The 21,074-nt window shown below is 39.0% G+C and overlaps 2 protein-coding genes across 3 annotated transcripts; one reads left to right on the top strand and one right to left on the bottom strand.

The window, feature by feature from the left end:
• Positions 1–13,271: 13,271 nt before the first annotated feature.
• selenok (selenoprotein K) lies at positions 13,272–14,598 on the top strand. The gene is made up of 4 exons (XM_072366868.1): positions 13,272–13,357; positions 13,732–13,822; positions 14,094–14,168; positions 14,499–14,598. The coding sequence occupies exons 1-4, from the start codon at positions 13,339–13,341 to the stop codon at positions 14,596–14,598; spliced, it is 285 nt and encodes a 94-aa protein (XP_072222969.1). The 5' UTR covers positions 13,272–13,338.
• Positions 14,599–15,296: 698 nt separating this feature from the next.
• On the bottom strand, positions 15,297–21,018 carry actr8 (actin related protein 8). 2 transcript variants are annotated; one of them, XM_072366866.1, is made up of 13 exons: positions 20,751–21,018; positions 19,935–20,105; positions 19,733–19,846; positions 19,331–19,435; positions 19,039–19,212; positions 18,792–18,885; positions 18,488–18,620; positions 18,207–18,360; positions 18,006–18,101; positions 17,732–17,872; positions 17,311–17,632; positions 16,936–17,099; positions 15,297–16,125 (listed from the first exon to the last, which is right to left on the bottom strand). In XM_072366866.1, the coding sequence occupies exons 1-13, from the start codon at positions 20,883–20,885 to the stop codon at positions 15,982–15,984; spliced, it is 1,947 nt and encodes a 648-aa protein (XP_072222967.1). In that variant the 5' UTR covers positions 20,886–21,018; the 3' UTR covers positions 15,297–15,981. The 2 variants fall into 2 exon arrangements, with proteins under 2 accessions (XP_072222967.1, XP_072222968.1); XM_072366867.1 differs by having other exon boundaries at positions 19,733–19,843.
• Between the last annotated feature and the right edge of the window lie 56 nt (positions 21,019–21,074).

Genomic DNA, 21,074 nt, shown 5'->3' with positions numbered 1-21,074 from the left:
TCTCTCACATACTATGCTGAAAACCTGAAACACACCCTAATGAAATGCTCAAATATATATTCACAATTAAAATACTGATCATGAATAGTCATCATGGAACTAGGAATAAATTATCTTTCTTTCTCTAGCTATTTAACAGGAATTTCTAAATATTTCTCTTATTTCAGGAGGAAAAAGACCTAATACTGCTCAAATATCTTACCCTGACTTGCCAGCGTTGAAGTTTAGAGGGTCATCATTGGATCCAGAAACACTGCTTTGTCCAGAAGTGTCTGGTCTTTTTTGCTCAAATGTCCTTTAAATAGAAGAAAATATTTTCAGTTGATGTTATGTCTCATCCTTTGTCAAAATCATAAGGCCTTATCCGTAAACTATTGCAAAAACATATGTCCTTAAAAGGTACAAACAGCTTGCTGAAACCACAGAGCAGCAGAAACTGAATGACTGCGACTGCTCCTCAGCAGTAAAAGCAGCCCTGTCAAAAAAACTGGTGAAATATTTCCTCTTTTCACTGATCAGTGAATTAGGCCCACTGCCTTTTGTTATCTAAATCCAAAATCCAAATATTAATTCTCCTGTCATTGTCTTTATAAGTAATGATGGTAGAACACTTAAAAAGGTCACTGGATTTGTATGTGTGTTACTTATATTAATAACTGTAAAAAAAAAAAAAATTTAAATAAAAGTAAACCTGGACTACAGACAATCCTGAAGACTTAAATGTATTTTCTGCCATTTTGGAGAAGGAGTACTGTGCCTCTGTGATGACATTGCACAGAAACACACACACATATATATATTAAATAGGTATACTTTAGTGAACGTGTTGATCCTCAAAGTAGAATTCACTATATTTCCCTGATTATAAACCCATTATTTTTTCCTTCATTCCCTCAATATTTTTTCTATATAAAACATAGATTATCACTAAAATATCTTACCCCAATGGTTCATTGCTGAAGTTGAAAGGTTCACCTTTGGACATGTCACTTTTCATGCTTGGCGATGGAGACACTGGTCTTTGGTGCCCCGTTGAGCTTCAACACAAAAAATTGTGAATGGTTTTCTTAAGAAAATATGTATTTATTGTGGAGCTTCAATGAAGAATTTGCAATATGTTATCTAACACTCTATATAGTCTTTGTCCCTCAGTGATTTTCTCTATTTCTCAATGTATAACACATCCAACATTACTAAACGTCTTACCCCAATGGTTCATTGCTGAAGTTGAAAGGTTCACCCTTGGACATGTCACTTTTCATGGAAACACTGCTTGAGGCAGGAGAGATTGGCCTGTGTTGCTCAAATTTCCTTTAAGATAAATCCTGCAGGTTTCGGTAAAACCTTTCCTGTGCTCCACATATACCTTTTCACACTAAAGATAAAAAAAACTATACTCTAAGTCTGAATATGTCTTTATAAGTAATGATATTAATCATCTGGTATACACAAAATAGGACAAGTGTTAAAGGTAAATAAGTTGCTTTTATGGTGGGGACGTCTCCCTGTAATATTTGCACTCCTGGACACAAACTGTCCTGAGAGGTGTACAGTTTTCCTTCTTTTTTGTCATTTTCTATCAGGTGTTAACTTTGAAGAGTTATTGCAAATCTTAAAACCGGAAAATCAACAACCTTGGAAAAAGTTGCATATTTCCTCTTTTCACTGATCAGTAAATTAGGCCCACTGCCTTTTGTTGTCAATCCAAATATTAATTCTCCTGTCATTGATGGCTGGTAGCAGCAGACACTGAGTGACTGCACCTTGCCCCAACAGTGATGGCTGCACTGCTAGATGGTAGAACACTTAAAAAGGTCACTGGATTTGTATGTGTGTTACTTATATTAATAACTGTAAAAAAAAATAAAATTTAAATAAAAGTAAACCTGGACTACAGACAATCCTGAAGATTTAAATGTATTTTCTGCCATCTTGGAGAAGGAGTACTGTGCCTCTGTGATGACATTGCACAGAAACACACACACATATATATATTAAATAGGTATACTTTAGTGAACGTGTTGATCCTCAAAGTAGAATTCACTATATTTCCCTGATTATAAAACTCATTATTTTTTCCTTCATTCCCTCAATATTTTTTCTATATAAAACATAGATTATCACTAAAATATCTTACCCCAATGGTTCATTGCTGAAGTTGAAAGGTTGACCTTTGGACATGTCACTTTTCATGCTTGGCGATGGAGACACTGGTCTTTGGTGCCCCGTTGAGCTTCAACACAAAAAATTGTGAATGGTTTTCTTAAGAAAATATGTATTTATTGTGGAGCTTCAATGAAGCATTTGCAATATGTTTTCTAACACTCTATATAGTCATTTACTCATTGTGATTTTCTCTATTTCTCACCGTATAACACATCCAACATTACTAAACGTCTTACCCCAATGGTTCATTGCTGAAGTTGAAAGGTTCACCCTTGGACATGTCACTTTTCATGGAAACACTGCTTGATGCAGGAGAGACTGGCCTGTGTTGCTCAAATGTCCTTTAACACAAGATTTGAAATGATTTTGTTTTATTTTATTTGTTTATTCTTATGTCATGCAATGATTCTTAGCTGAAAAGGGGAAAAAAAAAGCTTATTTCAATTAAATAACTATAATTTACACAAAGGTCAAAAGGAAAAATATTTATAATTTCCATTCAGACATCTTGTAGAATACTTTTGTTTCTAATTTCTGTACATTGTTCTGCACAATGAAGTTCAACCAAATAGAAATCAAAAGATAAAATATTTTCCAGTATAACTTTACAATACTTAGTATGTATTAGTTTTCCTGGAAGAAGCAGACTGAAATACCATTCGACTTACTTGCCAGCTGTTGTAGCTACAGCCTCTTCGTCAAACATGTTGGCTGTAGGAGTTGTTTCAGATGTTTTCTGCTCTTCAGTTAGACTCCATGCTGTGATTTTATCTTGCTTATTTGTGACACAAAGTCACATCCTAGGAGGTAGGCTTAAAACAGACTTTGTCCGTGATTCAAAGTTAAGGCCCCCCAAACTCTTACTTTATCCCTGTCAAGTTTCAAACTCAAATATAATTTCTCTGATGAATATTCTCTGAAATGTATTCAGTTCTTCTGACTAACGAAAGGAGTATATCTGTTCTGTCAAAGTCTATCAGAAGAGGTCTTAAGGAAGCAGACTGAGTAGTTAATGTTTAACATCAACATGACTGTACTATGAGGGACCTTGGCCTTGTTCAAATTGCTGTCGTTTCCTGCAATTAAATTTTTTATACACCTTCATGGATCTGCCAGATTGAATCCTGTTAACTTTTGTGACCCCTATCAACAATTTGTCATTTTTCTTTTGTACATAAATACCTCACTAACCATTGAATAGATTACCATTAAAAACTTGGTAATCAGACATTCTGATACATACATTTTATTTTAACATTAATATCAACATGTTCTAACTAGTGTTATGACAGTAACTATTGGGTTGAAGAAATAGTTGCAGCAGAGAGTGTTAATCATTACTAAAAGGTAAACCAAAGAACCAAATTTTATTTCCAGTTCATCATATACTGTGGAAGACTATCCAAAATCGAAAGTATGTGCGAGGCAAAAGTTTGTAAGCTCCTAGAATTAGCCGCCAAATTTTAGCTGGAATTGAAATAAGAAATAAGAAAATAAGAAATTGACTAATAAAATAAATTTTTTGTCAATTGTACCAGGTTTGTGCGGGTGCGGGTATCCTGTTTTATCTAAAAAGGCACATTAACCCCTTGCCTTATATTCCTTTAACTGCTCATACATCCCTGTTTCAATCACTCATGTCTGTAAGTCATACTGTGAACTAAAGCAGGTAAACAAAAAAAAAAACAGGGCCTCCACTTGACTTCAGAGATGACCTGTTTAAAGAAACCACTCTAGGGTATATTGACCTTCAGGTTGACTGTAAACTTTAGGACATATGGTTTCTGATTAACCATATTGCTGCAATCAATGTAGTATTCCATCCAAGGATAGCTTAATTTTGGCAGGACACATGCCCTGTAACTCATATTTTTTGCAAGCTTTTTTCCCAAGTGAAGTTAACTCATTGGATGTTACTGTACAAAAAAACAATAATTAACAAAGTGTCAAATGAGGTGGTAGAAAGAAAATGCACACAGTGCAGGTCAGACCAGTTTTGATCCCTTCCCACTGTACTGCACAGACCTTTCAGAAGTCCCAACACAAGAATTAAACTCAAAATAACTGACCAAATAACCAACTTCAACTGTATCCCATCTTTTTTGTGTCCATAACATTATGAATCCAACAATTATTTTTTGCACAGTCCTTCAAAAATTAAATAAGCAGACTTCTTAACGTTGATATTTTTAGAATATGATGCATTGAGGCTATCAGGCAGCGCCAATTCTTTAATGCATAGAGTAAAAAGAGAGTAGAGAGGAGTATCTCTTATGGTTGACTAGAATAAAATCAGTAAAACAGAAAACATTTCATGTTGAGTGCAAGGAATGTTGAGGTAAAATTCTGAATATTTACAGGCATTACAGGGTTAGGGTAAGTTATTATGAATCAATTACAGAATTAAATACATTTGTTCTCATCTTTCCTTGATAGAAATGTTCATTAGAATAATTCTAAATTCATTTTCTGGAATTGGGGATCCAAATAAAGGAAATGTATCCAGTTAACAAAGAGACAAAAATATGCACCTATGAAAAAGCCTTTGCTGTATTTGGGTCAAAATCATGAAGCCAAAATCTGAGTAAGATATGCTTGTACAGTGCATGCCCAACCACACCACGAAGAGACAGTCTGACAACCTTTTTGAGTAATTAATTTCATCCCATTTGATGCAATTATTTACTCAAAACTGTATATGACTGTATCTTAGTATTGTTTATGGATTTATAAGAAAACTCTCTCCTTCTTCCTCATCTTGATCACATATCTGGAACAGCATACCTTCATCCTGTGTCTCGTTTGTCTGGTAAACCACATGACGATTATTGGATCACTGGCCCCTGTGGTCCTATGGGTCTATGGGATGGAGCAGCTCTGAAAGGACACTTGTGGATACTTGTTTGGGTAGAATTTAGTCGCACAGTGTGCGATAGCACGTTTGCCTTTCCCCTTTTTCTCCGTTTGTGCGTGTTTGCAAGTGTGTGTCGTGTAGCGGGTGTTCCCAGGTGGCTGAAAGGGATTTGGGTGTCTAAATGTTTCCAGTGGAAGAATTTAACCTTTGGCCTCTAAAGGAAAGTGCTCTGCATTCATCAGTAAGAAAGTGGACAAAACCTCATGCACACGTACAGTCATGAGCAAACACACTAATAAGCACATATGGGAATACATATACTTAGTTAGGAGGTTGCCATGATGATTCATGAGGACATAGAGCATATCATTCCCCTTGAGGGAAGACCTCTGACCCCTCCAGTTGCAACAAGCAGTTTAGTTCTAGTCGATCACATCCGTACAGTCATCTGTGAGTTCTCTTCTTTCACCTCACTCTCATCCTCCCCTCTTCACCTCCCTCTCACCTTTAGTCTTTGCCTCCTTCATGGTGTTTTTGCTCCAGACGCTGCACCATCTCAGAGAATACACACAAAACCAAGAGTTACGTGTCATTTAAATGTTTCTTCTTGTGTCATGTAAACGTTTTCACCTCATTTTCTATCTTTCATCCTCTCACAATCATTTTGAAATAATGTCACCCCTGTGGTGGTGGAAGAGAGAAGGGGGCCCAAATGCAGACAGCAAACCAGAGGCTCATCTCCACTTAACTGAAGTCTTATTAAAAACTGACACAGCAGAGACAGAAAACTATACACTAAACTGTGAAAACAACCAAAATGGAGAAAACTAAACAAGTAGTGCACAGAACTACAGAGAATAACAAAGTAAAGCATAACGGGAAGGATCTGACAATAACTGAGGCAAACTGGAGAACTGATGAGTAAGTGACTGCAGCTGTGACAGCTTGACAACAAGTGAGTGTGGAGCAAACTAGAAACTAAACTGAGACGACACAAAAGTTCAGACATCTATGAAACAACAGCAAGAATAACAACAAAGGCAAACCAGAAGAGGGTACATTTTCTCAAGTATTCTAATTACTGGCAAGGTTTCTTCTTCAGGTTTTATGGAACATTCCTCTTCTGTGACTTCCTCCAGGTCTCTCAGGTGTTTTGTTTGAATGCTGTGCATGTCCCTTCTGTATGTCCCCTGCACCCCAGAACAAGCTTGTCAATTTACCTTATAGCATCAGCTTCAATTTAAGTAAAAGCTAGCAGTTGCTGTTTAAGAGCTCTGATGTGATAGATGTTCTCCTCTTCAAAGAGGGCAGACTGCAAGCTAAGCACAGCTGCTCTGAATTTTTGAAGTTAAGCTCTTCACAATGTCAGACACAAATTGTCACCCTGTATAACTGATACATTAGTGGTTACAACAAAAAGTAGTCCAAGGAATCTGATAAGTATCTTGTAGCCTGTTACCATCATATTCACATATCCCAATAAACAATCTATGCTTTGAGTTCTTCTGTTGAATTTTTTATCATTAGAGAAAGTATTTGACACACAAAGCATCCAGGCATAATCCCTCCTGGTGATATCCTTCATAATCTTCATCAGTTAAGTCCTAATACTCAATTTTGATGCATACATTTCCAGCTCAAGACTGTCTCATGTCTCAATCTACAATAAACATAAACAGTTGACACATACATATAGCTGAAGTGTTTAGAGTGGGGAGAGAGAGAAAAGCAAAAAATGAAAGAACGAACACACAACAAAGAAAACATCCTGCATTGACCAAGCTTGTCCTCCATAAGAATTTCCAACTCTCTTGTTTGTATTTTTACTCTTATACTTATAACATCTTTATGGCTCCAGCTGGTCTAAACAACCTTTAATAAAAATGAAGACTATCAATGGAATATTTGCCGTTCATCTATTTAGGTTTAATACTTCCAAAACAAAGGCCCAAAAATGTACTGTTTCTCACATGCTCATGCTCATGCTCCACCTCTGGACACATTGTTGTGTAGATGCATCAGTCAAACATGTGTTCACGCTCTCATGCATGTGTTTCACGCACTCACTCTGTTGTTTTCTCAAACTACTGACTCCCTGTCAACACCAAACTTTACTCAGCACTCCAATGTTGAGAGGAAATGTCATTTATCTGTCCAGGGAGAGAATGCCACTTATTTTCTTCCAAAACAGTGCAATCATCACAAACTCTTAAAGTCTGAATTGCATGTTCATGTTTTTACTGTTTGTAGTTAGACTGCGTTCAGCATTATGTAATTATTTCATGTTGTGTCTCATGAAAACACGTAGCCGCGGATGAGATAGATGAGAGAGGACCAGACCGAGTGTGAACCTCCATCTTCATCATGTGAAGTGATGACTAAGTTGAAAGTTCTTTTTGTTGCGAAGGGACCGGCCCACTTTTTGCCAAGTGGAGGTGTGAAAAATAGCTGACCCCGCTACTTAACACTAATGGACTCATCCATTATAGTCTTGTGAAAACATAGCCTAAGTGGAAGAGCATTAGCATCAGAGGTCTGTTAGCATGTGTGTATGTGGGTCTGACCAGCAACTGATTGTCAAAATGATGGATGAGTGTTTGCATGTGTGCATGTTTTTGTGTGCGCATGTGGAAGCCTGCACACCTGTGCGTGGAGGTTAAGTGTGTATGTGGTTTGTGAGTTAAGGTAAGCTGTGTGGCACATAGATGAATGCAACCGTATTTATCCAGTTGTTTCCTCTGCTAATAAATCAGACAATAGAGTAGGGGTGTCCTGCACAAGATCAGCTCACACTCACATGTCTACATTTACTCATGTAGCACTGTGAGGCACAGCACTGGATACACTTAAATGTCAAATAAAAGTTGGAAAGAATTACATGAAAACTCATGTTTAGAAAAATCTTCTGCGTAAACTAAAATGATTTTGTTTTGGAATCTGAAAGAAAAACTCCATTCCAAGACATGGTGTCAAAGTGAACTCCACTTTTATCTCTGAAAAATGTTTGGAACAGTAAAAAAAAATCGAGCAAAATTGGAAATGAAGTGCGAGTGCAGATAACAGCATCAGAATAAGTGCATGACTGACAACAGTGCACTCGTAAATAGATGAAAAGAATGGATGGAAACCACTGATTAACAGATCGCTCTGCATTTTCCCCCCACTTCATCAAATTTCTCACACAGCTCCAATTTTCTATAATAATTTCCAGAAAGTTCTCTCTCTGTGTGTGAAAAGTTCACCATTCATATACTTCATTGTTCTTATGTTGTCTTTCACCTTTTGTCCCTCATCATCTTTCTTTTTCTCAATTTCCTTCTGGCCCTGAAACTCCTGTGTGTGTGTGTGTGTGTGTGTGTGTGTGTGTGTGTGTGTGTGTGTAATACCATAATATCACTGCTGCAGCTGTGGGCGTCATCAATTAACATGAAATCAGTTTAAAGACACATGGAGCAGAGTGGCTGCAAATCTAAGATCTCAGCAATCCTGTTGCTTAGTGAAATTTAATCATAACTGACTCTAGAAATGAGGGCCAAAACCACAAAACATAATGCAGCTATTTGAAACACAAAAACATTTGTTTTGAAACTGTAGATATGAATCTAACAGGATGAATTGTTCTTTGCACTTTTTGATGCTTTTGGTACTATATTCATGTTCCTCTCCATCATGCAGTACAATCAGGAAACCGTCAATTGGTCCACAATCCATTCAGATACATGAGTTGTCTGTCGCAAACATACAGAAAGTCATCCAGGAAGTGTAACAGAAGTGTAAAGATGCTGCAAAGTTGGACACGTGGTGATTAAAATTGTTGTACCTTATCAACATAACATGACAATTTTAGTAATTAGCATCAAACTTTGGCTGATGTGAGACATCCATGTTTGTAGTTGTTTGAGCACCAAGTCAGAAATATGCACATTCATGAAGACAAGGAGAGTATGTGGTTCATGAATTTTGATTTTTATCTTTTTGTTAGCAGGATTGCTCCAAATCTTGAGTATTGATTTACATGAAAACTTTAGCAGAAGTGGGAAATGGCTCATCTGGACCATTTTATTTTTTTTATGTATTATAGATATATCTATATATCTATATATCTATATATCTATAGATCGATAGATCGATATCATTTTATGTATTATATATACATGTGATGAAGGGTATAGAAACTTTGATTGTTTTTTTTCAGCTGAATATAATAAATGCAAACAAATAGTCATTTATGATGATGGACATATAATTAATCAGTGCTCTCCTTTCCATTTCTCCTCTTATTGAAATCTGATACTTCTGTCTGGATCTGCCATCAGAGGTACAACCGTGTGTTGTCTGAACTGTTGACCTTAGGCCTTCAGTCTGGGGTCATGGCTGTCAGGAGCAACAGCAGCAGAACACCAGTGTGGTTACAAGTTGTCTCAAAGATGAGCAGTCAGTAAGACGGTGAGTTGATTCTTTTTAATTCATTAGTCAACCCCACAGAGATTTCTGAGAGTCTATAGAGGTCAAACAGGTCCCTAAAATAAGGAGTGGTATATTCTTACTGTTAGCATGATAATGGGAAAGTAGTTTATAACCATTCAATTGTCTCTGCTGCCCTCTAGAGGTTGAAAGGGGGAACAACATTTCAAATGTAAAGGAATGACGGCTCTTTCAGTGGATAAAAAAAAATGAAAATTACTTTTCTCAAAACACATTTATTTGGTAACTCACACACAAATGGCATTGAAGAGGAGAATATTTTCACATAGCCTTCAAAACCATATTTGCTGTCCGCCTGTAAATTGAATGGCATACTATTTACTGTTTTCCTGAATGTACACTATACTTAAATTATTTCCATGTGAGTCATTCTACTTTACAAGTTTTATCCGCTATGGTGAAAAATAAGCACTTAGTGACAGTTAATTCCTTTCTGAAAATGATGTCCTTAATAAATAAGGGGGGATTTGGCTGAGTTATGCCAAATGACAAAAGAACTAGAACAAATATGAGTGGCTACAGGTCTTATGGAGTGATGAATTGTCCAAACCTCAACATTACTGAAGCTGTGTGGGATCATCTTGAAAGAGAATAGAACAAAAGGTAGCCAACATCCAAAGAAGAGCTTTGAAATGTCCTTCAAGAAGCCCAAAGAACTATTCCTGAAGAATACTTAAAGAAATGGTAAGAAAGCTTGACTGAGATGCTTCAGGCTCTAACTAGCACTAACACTAAAACGTATTTCTTAATGTACCTGTATTTTTGTCCCACACCCATAAAGCATCAGGTACTATTACATTACATGGAGTTCCACCAGCAGCAATGAAAAAAAGATTTAAAAAAAGGAAGACATAAGCCTCTGAGGGATGCTGACACTGAGGGAGCTGCCAGTGTCAGTTAAGTACTTCAGCCTCTACCTGAGGCTCTGATGAAGCCAAAGAAAGACCTGAATCCTCGACCAGAGAAGAGCAGAATCATAGTCGGATGGACTTGGAACTTAACGTTGCATAAAGCCACATAATACTTAATTTCTAAACATATTTCAACTAGAGCTTTGAAAGGCTTTAAAATTGGTACGGAATAGAAGTCTGTTGCATTTCAATGCGGGCGCAAGTCATTTCAAGGCTTTTTGCAAGGTTTTTGATTATATTTTGAAGCTTCACAAACTTAACTTCAAGTTAAACCAGGGGTCCAGCTGTGCATGAATGCAGCTGTCAAACGCTTCGTTCCCTCAAATTAAACCAGTTATTGAGGCTTGTTAGTTCATGCACAAGACATATTTGCGTAACTTGATTAAATTGAAGAATGAAGAGGGAAAAAAATACACTTTGGTTGTACTCTTATATATAAAAGTGGAAACATGGAGTGACACAATGTAAATTCAGCCCTGTATATGCTCATATAAAGAAGTGTTTTAAACTCAGTATTGCACTATGGTTATCTATGAATCGGTGTATGTTTATTTGTTTTGTTTTGTGAATAATTGATTAGGATGAAATCGAAATAAACAGAGCAGAGTGGTCTGTGAAATCTTAAAGATATAATATCAATTTGCAAAGCTCTGTAATTCCCAATTATTCGTAAAAAAAATAGTCTATCATTAAAATAATCATTATCAATCACTAATCATCATACAATCAGCGACTCTCTGGTTCCACTTTCTCTGAGTAAGTAAAATTTCATGACGAATTTCCACTGTTTGACAAACCAACCACTTTAGCGCAGCAGAGAGCGCATGGCTCGTTTAATCTGAAAATCATTAAGCGGAACTAGTACTTACACACTTCCTAAAACAAACTCTGCTGCTTTATGAACTATGAATAATAAATAATAAACAGCTGGAACAGTGGACAGGCTGACCACGTTGTTCAGTTCAAAGTGTAAGTACAACCAATGAAAATTGACACACTCGCCAATGTGTTTCATTTACCACGTCATGACGTTAAATAACCGCGTTGTGAAAGCGATTTTTAAGCTAACTTTGCATCTCCCCGCCTGGGTAAAGCGTAGTAGCATCGGCAGTTACCTTTTGTTTTGAAAGCGTCAGGGTTATTCTGTCCAGTTTTATTATTTATTTTGACACCTCACGTTTCGTGGTGTTATTAAAACGGTGCTCGTTTCACTCAGTTCAGACGTTTACTTAAATGACAGAGATGTTGCAGTAATAACTAACTAAATCGTTCAATAGTACTAACCGAGCCCGTCATTTCTGACATGTCTTTTCCTCTCATTGTCATTCTCAATGTGCAGGACACATTGAACTTCAAGAGACTGTCAGCTGTTGATCTTCCTTCACCCAGGATGTCTCTCATTTGTTATACAAAATAATGGAAACCCCCTATGATAGATATGTCACAGCAGCTACAGAGCTTGCATGATGTGGTGTTGTCCCTCAGCTTCAACAGAGCCACCACTTCAACGGGACACCATGAGTGACTTGACCGAGTTTGAAAGATGCCAGATAGTTGCTGCACGGCTGTCAGGTGCATCCGTCACAAAGACTGCACAGCTGTTCAATGTGGCAAGGGGGACAGTATCAAGGGTCATGACTGTTTACCTCAAACAAGGACGAACAGCATCTGCAAAGAAGAACAGCGGGCGCAAGTCAAAGCTCACCGAGGAGGATAGACAGACACTTCTCGGGATAGTTGATGAACACCCTGAGTATACAGCCTCAAAAATAACCACAGAGCTGAACAGACTCCTTTCTCTCTGTGTCTCGGTGAAGACTATAAGGCGAGAGCTGCACAAAGCTGGTGTTTTTAGAGGAGCACCCAGTAGAAAGCCAGAGGCAGGGGCTGATACACAAAAGCCATATGGAGCAAATGCTAATACTGACAAGGACTATGATATTCCAAATCCCGCTGAAGAGATTACACGTCCTGAAATGCGAGCAGTTGGTTTACAAAAGTCTGCGGGAGCTAATGCAGCATTTAACACTCAGGCTGGAGGCCAAGGGTACGGCTCAGAAAAGTCTGAACCGAGAATACAGTCAGAAATATCTGAATTTAGCTCTCAAACGCTTGGTGAAGGTTGCACGAGACTTGAATCCCAGACAGCAGAGGAGGGTCACGTTTTAAAGAAGCAACATGACAAAAAAAAACAGAAACGGAAATCCAGTGTAGTTAAAAGCAATAAAGCTGTTGTGTTATAGTCACACTGTCGACATCTAGACCTAATTTTAAGGATGTTAAGGGAATCCACATCATGCCTTCACTACATGAAGTCACTAAATGTTACTGTACTCATTTGTACCAGGAACCCTTCTTCTGTGAAGCGACAGTACATGGTGCCCTGCAGAGAACTACTGTTGGAAATTTCTGTATATATTGCCAAATGCTGAAGTCATAGCTGATTGAAAGGGGAACAATGTGTACATAAGTTTTTGAACTGCATGAAAAAAAATTACACTGAAAAATATAAAAGTTGGTATTTTTCTTTTGTTAAAGTCTAAGTTATTCCTATCCATCTGCATTGGTTGTGTTCTGGTAGGTTATTTTGCAGTTGTGCACCGTTCAAAATACTTTGATAACGACAAAAATACAATAGTGTCACATATCTTCCACAACACTGCAATGTTCAATGAATTGTTCTCAAATATTCTCATTAAAATCTGTTAAGTTTAAGATAAATAAAACAAACATGATTCAGATTAGTGAATATTAGTTTCAATATAACAGACATAATAATCCTGTATCGTGGTGTAACGTGAGCGAAACTAGTTCTCTCAAGGGCTGCGCCTGCGCAATACGACGATCGACAGACCCGGAAGCGTACGTCAAGCGTAAACACCACAAACACAGCTGTGAGAGCTGTGCTCCACTTTCAAAAAGATGGTGTACGTGTCTAACGGTGAGTGGTTTGTCCTATCTTTTCAACTATATGTCTCAACAAATTAATGAATATATAGCCTCCAAGTGGATACAGTACTATATTAAGAATATTTTAAAACACAACAGGAATGTGTAATGGCAGAGGAAGATTGGGCTAATCTTTAGCAAATTAGCTTTTTTGTTAGCTTAGCCTGGCTGAGTCAGTGTAGCAGGAAGGGCTCGAATTAATATTATGTAATAAACATTGAGCAAGTAAACAAAACATTCAGCTGGAACGATAGTCTTTTTGACGATGAGACTAAAATGTAAACTCGAAGCTGCGTTTGGAAAATGGGCCATGATGTGTTGTTTCACATTTGTACCCTGATAACTAACTCTCTATGCGTCTGTCAGGTCAGGTCCTGGACAGTAGGGCACAGTCACCATGGCGACTGTCCTTACTGATTGATCTTTTCTGGGGAGCAGTGGAGTTTATCGGCCTCTTGTAAGTTGATCAGAGGGCCACCTTTTGCTCTAGAATGGATCCGTGTGTGTGTGTGTTTTTTCAATTTTCTCGTTTAATTATTTCGCATCGTACCATGCTCAGTCATCAGTGACAGCTTTGATCTTCAGAAGTTATGTTTACGGCAATCTCAATTTAAGGCAGATTAGAGTGTATTTTGATTTATAGATATTCTGTCTGAGAACGCAAGGAAACTGTTTTTGTTTCATCACAACACTGATATTCACATTGATCTTCTTTGTACTTTGTACAGTTTTAAGACCATAATTCACCCTGACCTGTCAAAGGATGGAAACAGTGCTTCATCACGCTTCAGTGATGGCAGAGGGTAGGTCCCAGTCATTTTGCTACTATCACAAACACGAGTACATGTCCAATAGGGCCTCCTGTTTTAAACATTGAAGCTATCCTATTCTGATATACGTCACAGGTAAGAAGTAGCTGAGTGTTTTAGTGTTTTACTTTAACTGCACAGAGGGATAAAGAGTATATACGGTGTTATCAGTCTTACTGCTAACAAATTAAGCAAACCCAAAGAAGTTTTGAATTTCAACAGAGAACTGCAGAGTAGCCAACTTGTTCATCTTTGTGTGAATTTGCCCCATATTCATACCATTTCTCCTTCTCATCATTGTCTTTTCTGTTGCTACTTTTGTAGTCCTCCAGGTCCCCCTGGTGGCAGAAGGCGAATGGGAAGAATAACCCATGGTGCAGGTCCTAACCCTCCACCCATGGGTGGAGGAGGGTGAGGAAGGTGAGGAATAGTTTTTCCTTAAACAGTAGTCATAGTTTATTACTTTATCTGGACCTTCTACTTTACAAAACTTGATCATGTGGGGTGTAAGCCTGAGAAAGAAACGTATGGAAAACTTGCGTGTCAGCTCTTCTTTCATCAACACTGACTAATGAGTCTTAATGTTTTTGCATTCACAAGCATACCTCCTGGAAACATTTTCATTGCAGTCTGTTCTTTTCACTTTACATTCATGTATTTGGTGGTTTGCTCTCTGGATTTTGTCTGTGTTGTTATATCTGTGACTTCTTAATTTGCTTGCTCTATTTTCATTTGTTTACTCAAGCTGTAGTTCCTCAAACACTAAGGGCCACTGCAGATATGACTTAGTCTAGTGTAATAACTTGCCCAAAATGTTCAGAATAGTAATATTTAAGCTGTCTTTGAAGTACCTATCTGATTATTTTTAAGACGTAAGATATAACCTCACCACTGTATCACCTTCATTTCTCTAGGTAAACGCCTACACTGCATGTGTAGGCGTGGGGCCATGCACAGTGTTTTCTGAGACCTCAAAGGTGTTGATGTCACAGTGCTGAAGCCTCTCTTCATCAGCTGCCACTGCCACAAGCAGTTTCATGATGCCTTTCTGGGAATTCCTACATGTAGGGTCCAGAATGGCTGATACAGTAGCTGTCTGCACCACTTCCCCACCTTTTTTCCCCTGCTTTTGACTTTCCAATTCAGCAACATCAGTCTCTTTGAAATTTGTACCAGTGGAATTTTTGGTTGTGGTCATCCCTCCCTGGAATCCTCTTAGTTTGTCTTTGTTTTGTATTCTTCTGTTGGAATAAAAATTTACTAGCGAATTTGTATCATTTCGTTTTTGCCTGTGTAATAACAAATTGGTGTCATGCATTTGTTACTGTTCTTCAGTGTTAATCATATTATGCAATGCTTAATCTGAAGGATTGGTAATTTAGTGCTTTGTGGGGAAAATAAATCAAGGTAATTATTCTTTAGACTTAGCTGCAGAGGTTATGACACCATCTGGCTCAGTCTAGAAGCAGTTGAGGTTTTTTTTAAACTCACATCCTGATAATCGCAAAAGGGATTTTGTTTCTTCCTACCAAACACAACTACTGTATCCAAGTGTGGCTGGTTTATTTACAACTCAGACCTCTGTGAACATTGGAGAAACACAGCACTATTTACAGTTCACCACCTATTTAGCTGCTGCTCCTGTTACACTGAAAAGTTACAAGATAACCAAACCTGTGTTCCAAACGGCCAACACACAGATAGTGCTTTACCAACTGTATACATTTCATCGAGTTAGACATTTGAATTATCCTTTCTTCAGTCAGCCCAGCTCAGTGATTCCCAGCCTCAAGTAAAATGCACGTTTTCACCAGACGAAGGCAGCTCTTTCTCGGAGCATGCGGACACCAAAGCGCTGCCACTCTCTGTGATGGATCCACATCTCCTGCGTGGTGTCCAGACACGCCAGCACTGCTCCACCTTTCCACGATATCAGCCGGGGGTCCATGTCCTACACCACATGCACATCAGTACACGATGCGTAAGAAGATTAATGTGAAGTATTATGTCACTCATCTTTTCAGGAAATGCACTAGAGCGCAAACATTTGTGAAGCCTTTAAAATATCTGCATAAGCTTGACCTAAAAGAATCAAAAACTGCATTTGAGAGTTATTCCACCCATGAAACACGGTGGTTGAAGTATCATGGTTTGGGTGTATTTTGCATCATCAAGGAGAGAACGGCGTGTTACCATCAACAGAACAACCATTTCTAAATTCTACCAAAGAATTCTAAAGGAAAATGTCAGGTTGTCAGTCTATGAAATGAATCTCAAGAGAAAGTGAATCTTGCACCAAGGAAACAAGTTATTCTACCAGAGAATATCCACCAATCCAAAATCCTCCAATATCCCAGATGAAGTTGCCCTGTACAGAGGATTGGGCAAAACTTCATCGAAGCTGATATTAATTGCATTCTTTCGTAAAATTGTCACATTAGATACCAAAAGCTGAAAGCAAACATTCAGACTTTCACCATTCATGGATAAGTAATATTGGATCATTCTCTCACCAAACAAATCTCAATAGTTATGTCTGTTTTGTTTTATTGGTCTCTCTCTCTTATCCACTACTACAACTCTGATGATGTTTTAAGTGATTTATGCGAAAATACAAAAAAATCAAAAAGGGTTCACAAATGTACAAGCACCACCTGTTTTCAGTAAGCTGTGTGTAAACTCTACAAAACAAAACTAACACAGACTTAACAGAATGAAGGTCACTGCGTTATTCTGACAGCTACAACGTATCTTTTGGTACCTTCGGCCGTGTGATAACTTCCACGTTGTCGACCAGCCTTCTAAAGGAGGGAGGCATTTTGTTGATGATACGATGAAGCAAAAATTCCTGAGCGCCATGAAACATAAGCCCTCCTCCCACAACCAGGATGGAGCTGTACATCTTTCGTTTGGTTTCATCTGATGCTGCCGATGAAAAAGACAAGGCAAGTTTAAAAAAAAAAGAACACCGCAAGCACTGTGAAACAGCTGTCTTCTTCTCTTGCCCTAGTTCTTGCTGAGTTGGGGTTTTTGATACATTATGAAAGAGGTTTACATAGCTCATACTTTTTTAATTTTTGTTAATTTTTAATGTTACTTATTGGTCCTTTCCTCTCTCAACCATCTACTTCCTCACCACAGCAGTCGATACTATGCAGGATTGCCTTATCCAGTCCCAAAGCTTTGCTCTCAAACTGGCTCATGATGGCAGTTTTCCGGGAGAGGTGAGCAGACATGGACTCGTCCACTTCTCCAGCTCCTGTCAGACACTCTCCCTGGTTTGGCCCCAGCTCCATCTCTCCCTGTGTCCCTGCTCCTCCAACTCCGCCGCCGCCGCCGCTCCCACAGCCCCTGGGCAGGTCTGACATTTCACCAATGCCACCCTGACTGCTCATCTCACCATCCAAACCTCCGCCTGGTCTGGAAACAGCCTTCCGGTCAGCAGCAGATTTAGACGACTGTTGAAGAAAATGGTAGGATAAGTAATAACGAAATCATTTATCTGAATAAATTAGATTTAATCTGATGAGTGAAGCGAGTTCACATCTTTGTTTCACCTGGTCTTGTTTGCTCTGGGTAGTCAACAGGTAGTGTTCATCATGAGGATCCTCTGAATCGCCTTGGGAACGGTACTGAAGAGACGTCATCTTCTGACCTACGATGCCAAATGTGGTTGGGTAGAAAAGACCCATGGGTGCCTACAGAAGAGACACAAACACAAGTGTTATTGTTGAGGGTAATTGTGAAGTACAGACTAAATAATGTAAAAAGTATTTTGGCACCAATCCCAAACAGCATTTTTTTTTTTAAATCACAGTTTGAAACCGACACCTGTAATTTTTCATCCCCAAGGCGAATCTGGTACAGAAGAGCTGGGGCTTCTGGGAAACGGGTCTGAAATTCATGATCTTGTAATCCTGATATGTCCTGTTGAGAATAGAATAAAAAAAAACCTGAGTGCAAACACCACTTTGAAGATGATCAGAGTAGAAGAAATATCTCGCCAAAAACTCCCACTTGACCAACACGCACTTGATTTAGATGGCAAAATGTCTCTTTCAGATGCTGCAGCAGCTGACAGTCGAGTCTGTTGGGCAGCTGACAGTCTCTGTAGGGAAACCCTGCCCTCTGCAGGAGCCAGAAGAAAGCTCGGGTCACATCTGAGCCACCATATGCCAAACACAACCTGCAGTCCAAAAGCCAGACAGAACAGACCACAAATACATAGGGTTGAAAATGCAAGACAGCACAGTCAATTTTTCAATTTTGATATCTGTGACCGTGTTCGGGTTATTTTGTGTGAACTGCCCCACCTGGAGTTCCGATGGGATACTCCATCCTCTACACAGCAGACACTAGTCTTCTGGTCTCCTACATCCACTACACAAGCGCTGCTTAACCCACTGCCAAATGTAGCGCACACTGACTCCTGGTGCACAATGATTGCTAAACACAAACACATTTTCACAGGGTACTTAAAGAAAGTTGATAGCAGGCAATAAAGGTTGAAATATATCTTTGCCTGGAGAGAGCAGTGAATTATAACAGTGTAGAGACTGTATAACAAGCTAGCGTACGCTGGTGTCCTGTACATACTCAGACATGTTTGTGTAGTACCTGAAAAGCCCATATTAAGCAGCAGCATGTTGACAACCTCCTTGATGTGCTGTCTGTTGTAGATGTCAGGGACCAATAGGATGCATCTGTAATACTGGCAGCCAATAACAAAAGAAAATCAAAGCATTAATACAAGAGAAGAATTTCCACCATCAGTGTTGTTTGTTTTAATTTCAGTGTTCACTGAACGGAGCTCCAAAGCGGGCTCTGTGGAGCCCTGACTATGAAGAACTGAGAAGAGTTCAACCTTTAAATCTTTCAGGGGGATCTCCAGATGCTTCTGAATGATATGAGTCCAGATGGTCTCCAGATCAGCCAAGACTGCAGTCAGCGAGCCTCCCGGACCGGAGTGCATGTTGAGCTGCCCTCTGACCATGGGCCAGTGAATGTTGTAACAATCTGAAGGATTCACATGAAGCGCCTGCACGATGGAAGGATGGAGAAGGATGTAAAAAATGGATCACACTGACCAAGACTTCAGGTAATGCAAACTGTTCAAGTTTTTTTTTTTTTTAGTTATTAAAAACAAGTGCACTGACCTCCTCTCCCACCATATAAGGAGGTTGATGGCTTGTGTTTGTCCACTTCACTCTGGAGCTGCTGTCTAGCACTGCCGGACGGATCTGACAGTTATACGCTCTCGCCTAAACATTCACACACATAACCATGGCAGCTGGTGTAAGAAAGATATATTTTCACAAATTAAAGCGCCATGCTCCTTCTCCCAGTCATAGATACCACATTATATGTCAGCCAACCTTTTCGTATTTACGAAAGCATCTTAATTACAACATATCACACTCAAATAAGTCACTATTTGATCTGTTTCTTTCATCCCACAAGCTAGAGTAGAATCACTTATCTGCTGGCTGTGAATGTTGCAGAATTACATTTCTGCTTCATTCTGTTTCTTTCCCCATTTCTCTATTTCATAAACAAACCTGCTCAGCAGACACGGGAGTTCTCCGCACACCGTTCGACATCTTCTTCGACCAGATGGCCTGCTCAACCATTTTGAGCCCATTCTGTCGCTGCTCGTTACTCTCTGGTTTCTGCTGGACATAAAAGTTGAAGTAAATGAAAAATGATACCACTGTGAGGTGACAACAGTGTTGTTAGCATATCGGGTAAAGAATGGCTTACATTTAGACCTTCTCTCAACAGCCATGCGTCTTCATATCTGGACTGTCCGCTTTGCTTGTGTCTACGCGCGATAACGTGAGGCACCGCAACCGGGAGAGTGTCTGTTGCTCGGCCAATGCGGAGCGTTCTTGACCCGGGGTGGATGACGATGATGAAATTGCTCTGTATTTGCTAAGAGAGAGAGAAGAACTTTACATTTTCACATGAACACAGTACACTTTTCATTGTTGCACACAGAGGGTGAGGAAAAAATATGAGGAGATCTGTACATGTTACTGCTACCACAACAGCATCCAAGCTTCTGAGAACACTTTCCCCAAGGAACACTGATGCAAATGACTCACTTTTTGTAATTATTTCAGTTCACCTTCCTGCCCGATGATGGGGGCACAGTTAAACTACTTAAAAGGGCACCCAAACCAAGCCAGTAAAATACAATCGTCTGAATAACAAAGTCATGGACCTCCTCATCTGTATTTCTATTGTTAATCAGAATGTGGGATAATTACATATAAATGTAAACTCAATATATTTTAGGGTTTGCTGTGATCATCTGACTGTGGTCAAATGAAGAATGTAACTGTCTAATTAAAACGACCGATAAACACTTTCTAAACACCATATAAAGCATCATACTAAGTTCATCGTGCCAAATTTAAAGAGAAGAGTTTAAGTGATGGATATGTTGTGGACATGTCAGTGCCGGCGAAAACTGTCCCAGTGCAAACTATGAATGTTGCAGTATATACATATTTACAAGGACTGTTGTTCATGTTTTGGAATCTAGCGGGTAAAGCACTTGGCTTTCCATCTCACCTCTTGCAGAGAGTCGGGGATGGCCGCAGGAGTGATGGGTCTTTTCACCCCGCGCTGCTGCTCCTTCTCCTTCTCTTTCTCTCGCTCCTTTTCCTTCTCCTTCCCGTTGTCCTGCTCCTTCTCAGCCTGAGTCATTGCCACTATTTTTGGCCAAAATAATCAGAATTAACGACGTCTTGATATTCTGGTCCACGTTAAACAACAGGCAGGCGTCCTGGCCTCTATTGGAGCGGTGGTAGATTCTACTTCCGTGTTTGATCACGTGGTAAAAAATGGCTGATTTCTATTTGTCAAGACTTTTTCTTCTTTTCGCCGCTTCTTGTG

The sequence above is a fragment of the Leuresthes tenuis genome, unplaced genomic scaffold (genome assembly GCF_036924035.1).
Source record: "Leuresthes tenuis unplaced genomic scaffold, fLeuTen1.0.hap1 SCAF_16, whole genome shotgun sequence".
NCBI classification, from domain to species: domain Eukaryota; kingdom Metazoa; phylum Chordata; class Actinopteri; order Atheriniformes; family Atherinopsidae; genus Leuresthes; species Leuresthes tenuis.
The sequence above is the reverse complement of the archived record's forward strand: the minus strand, read 5'-3'. Positions and strand labels throughout refer to the sequence as shown.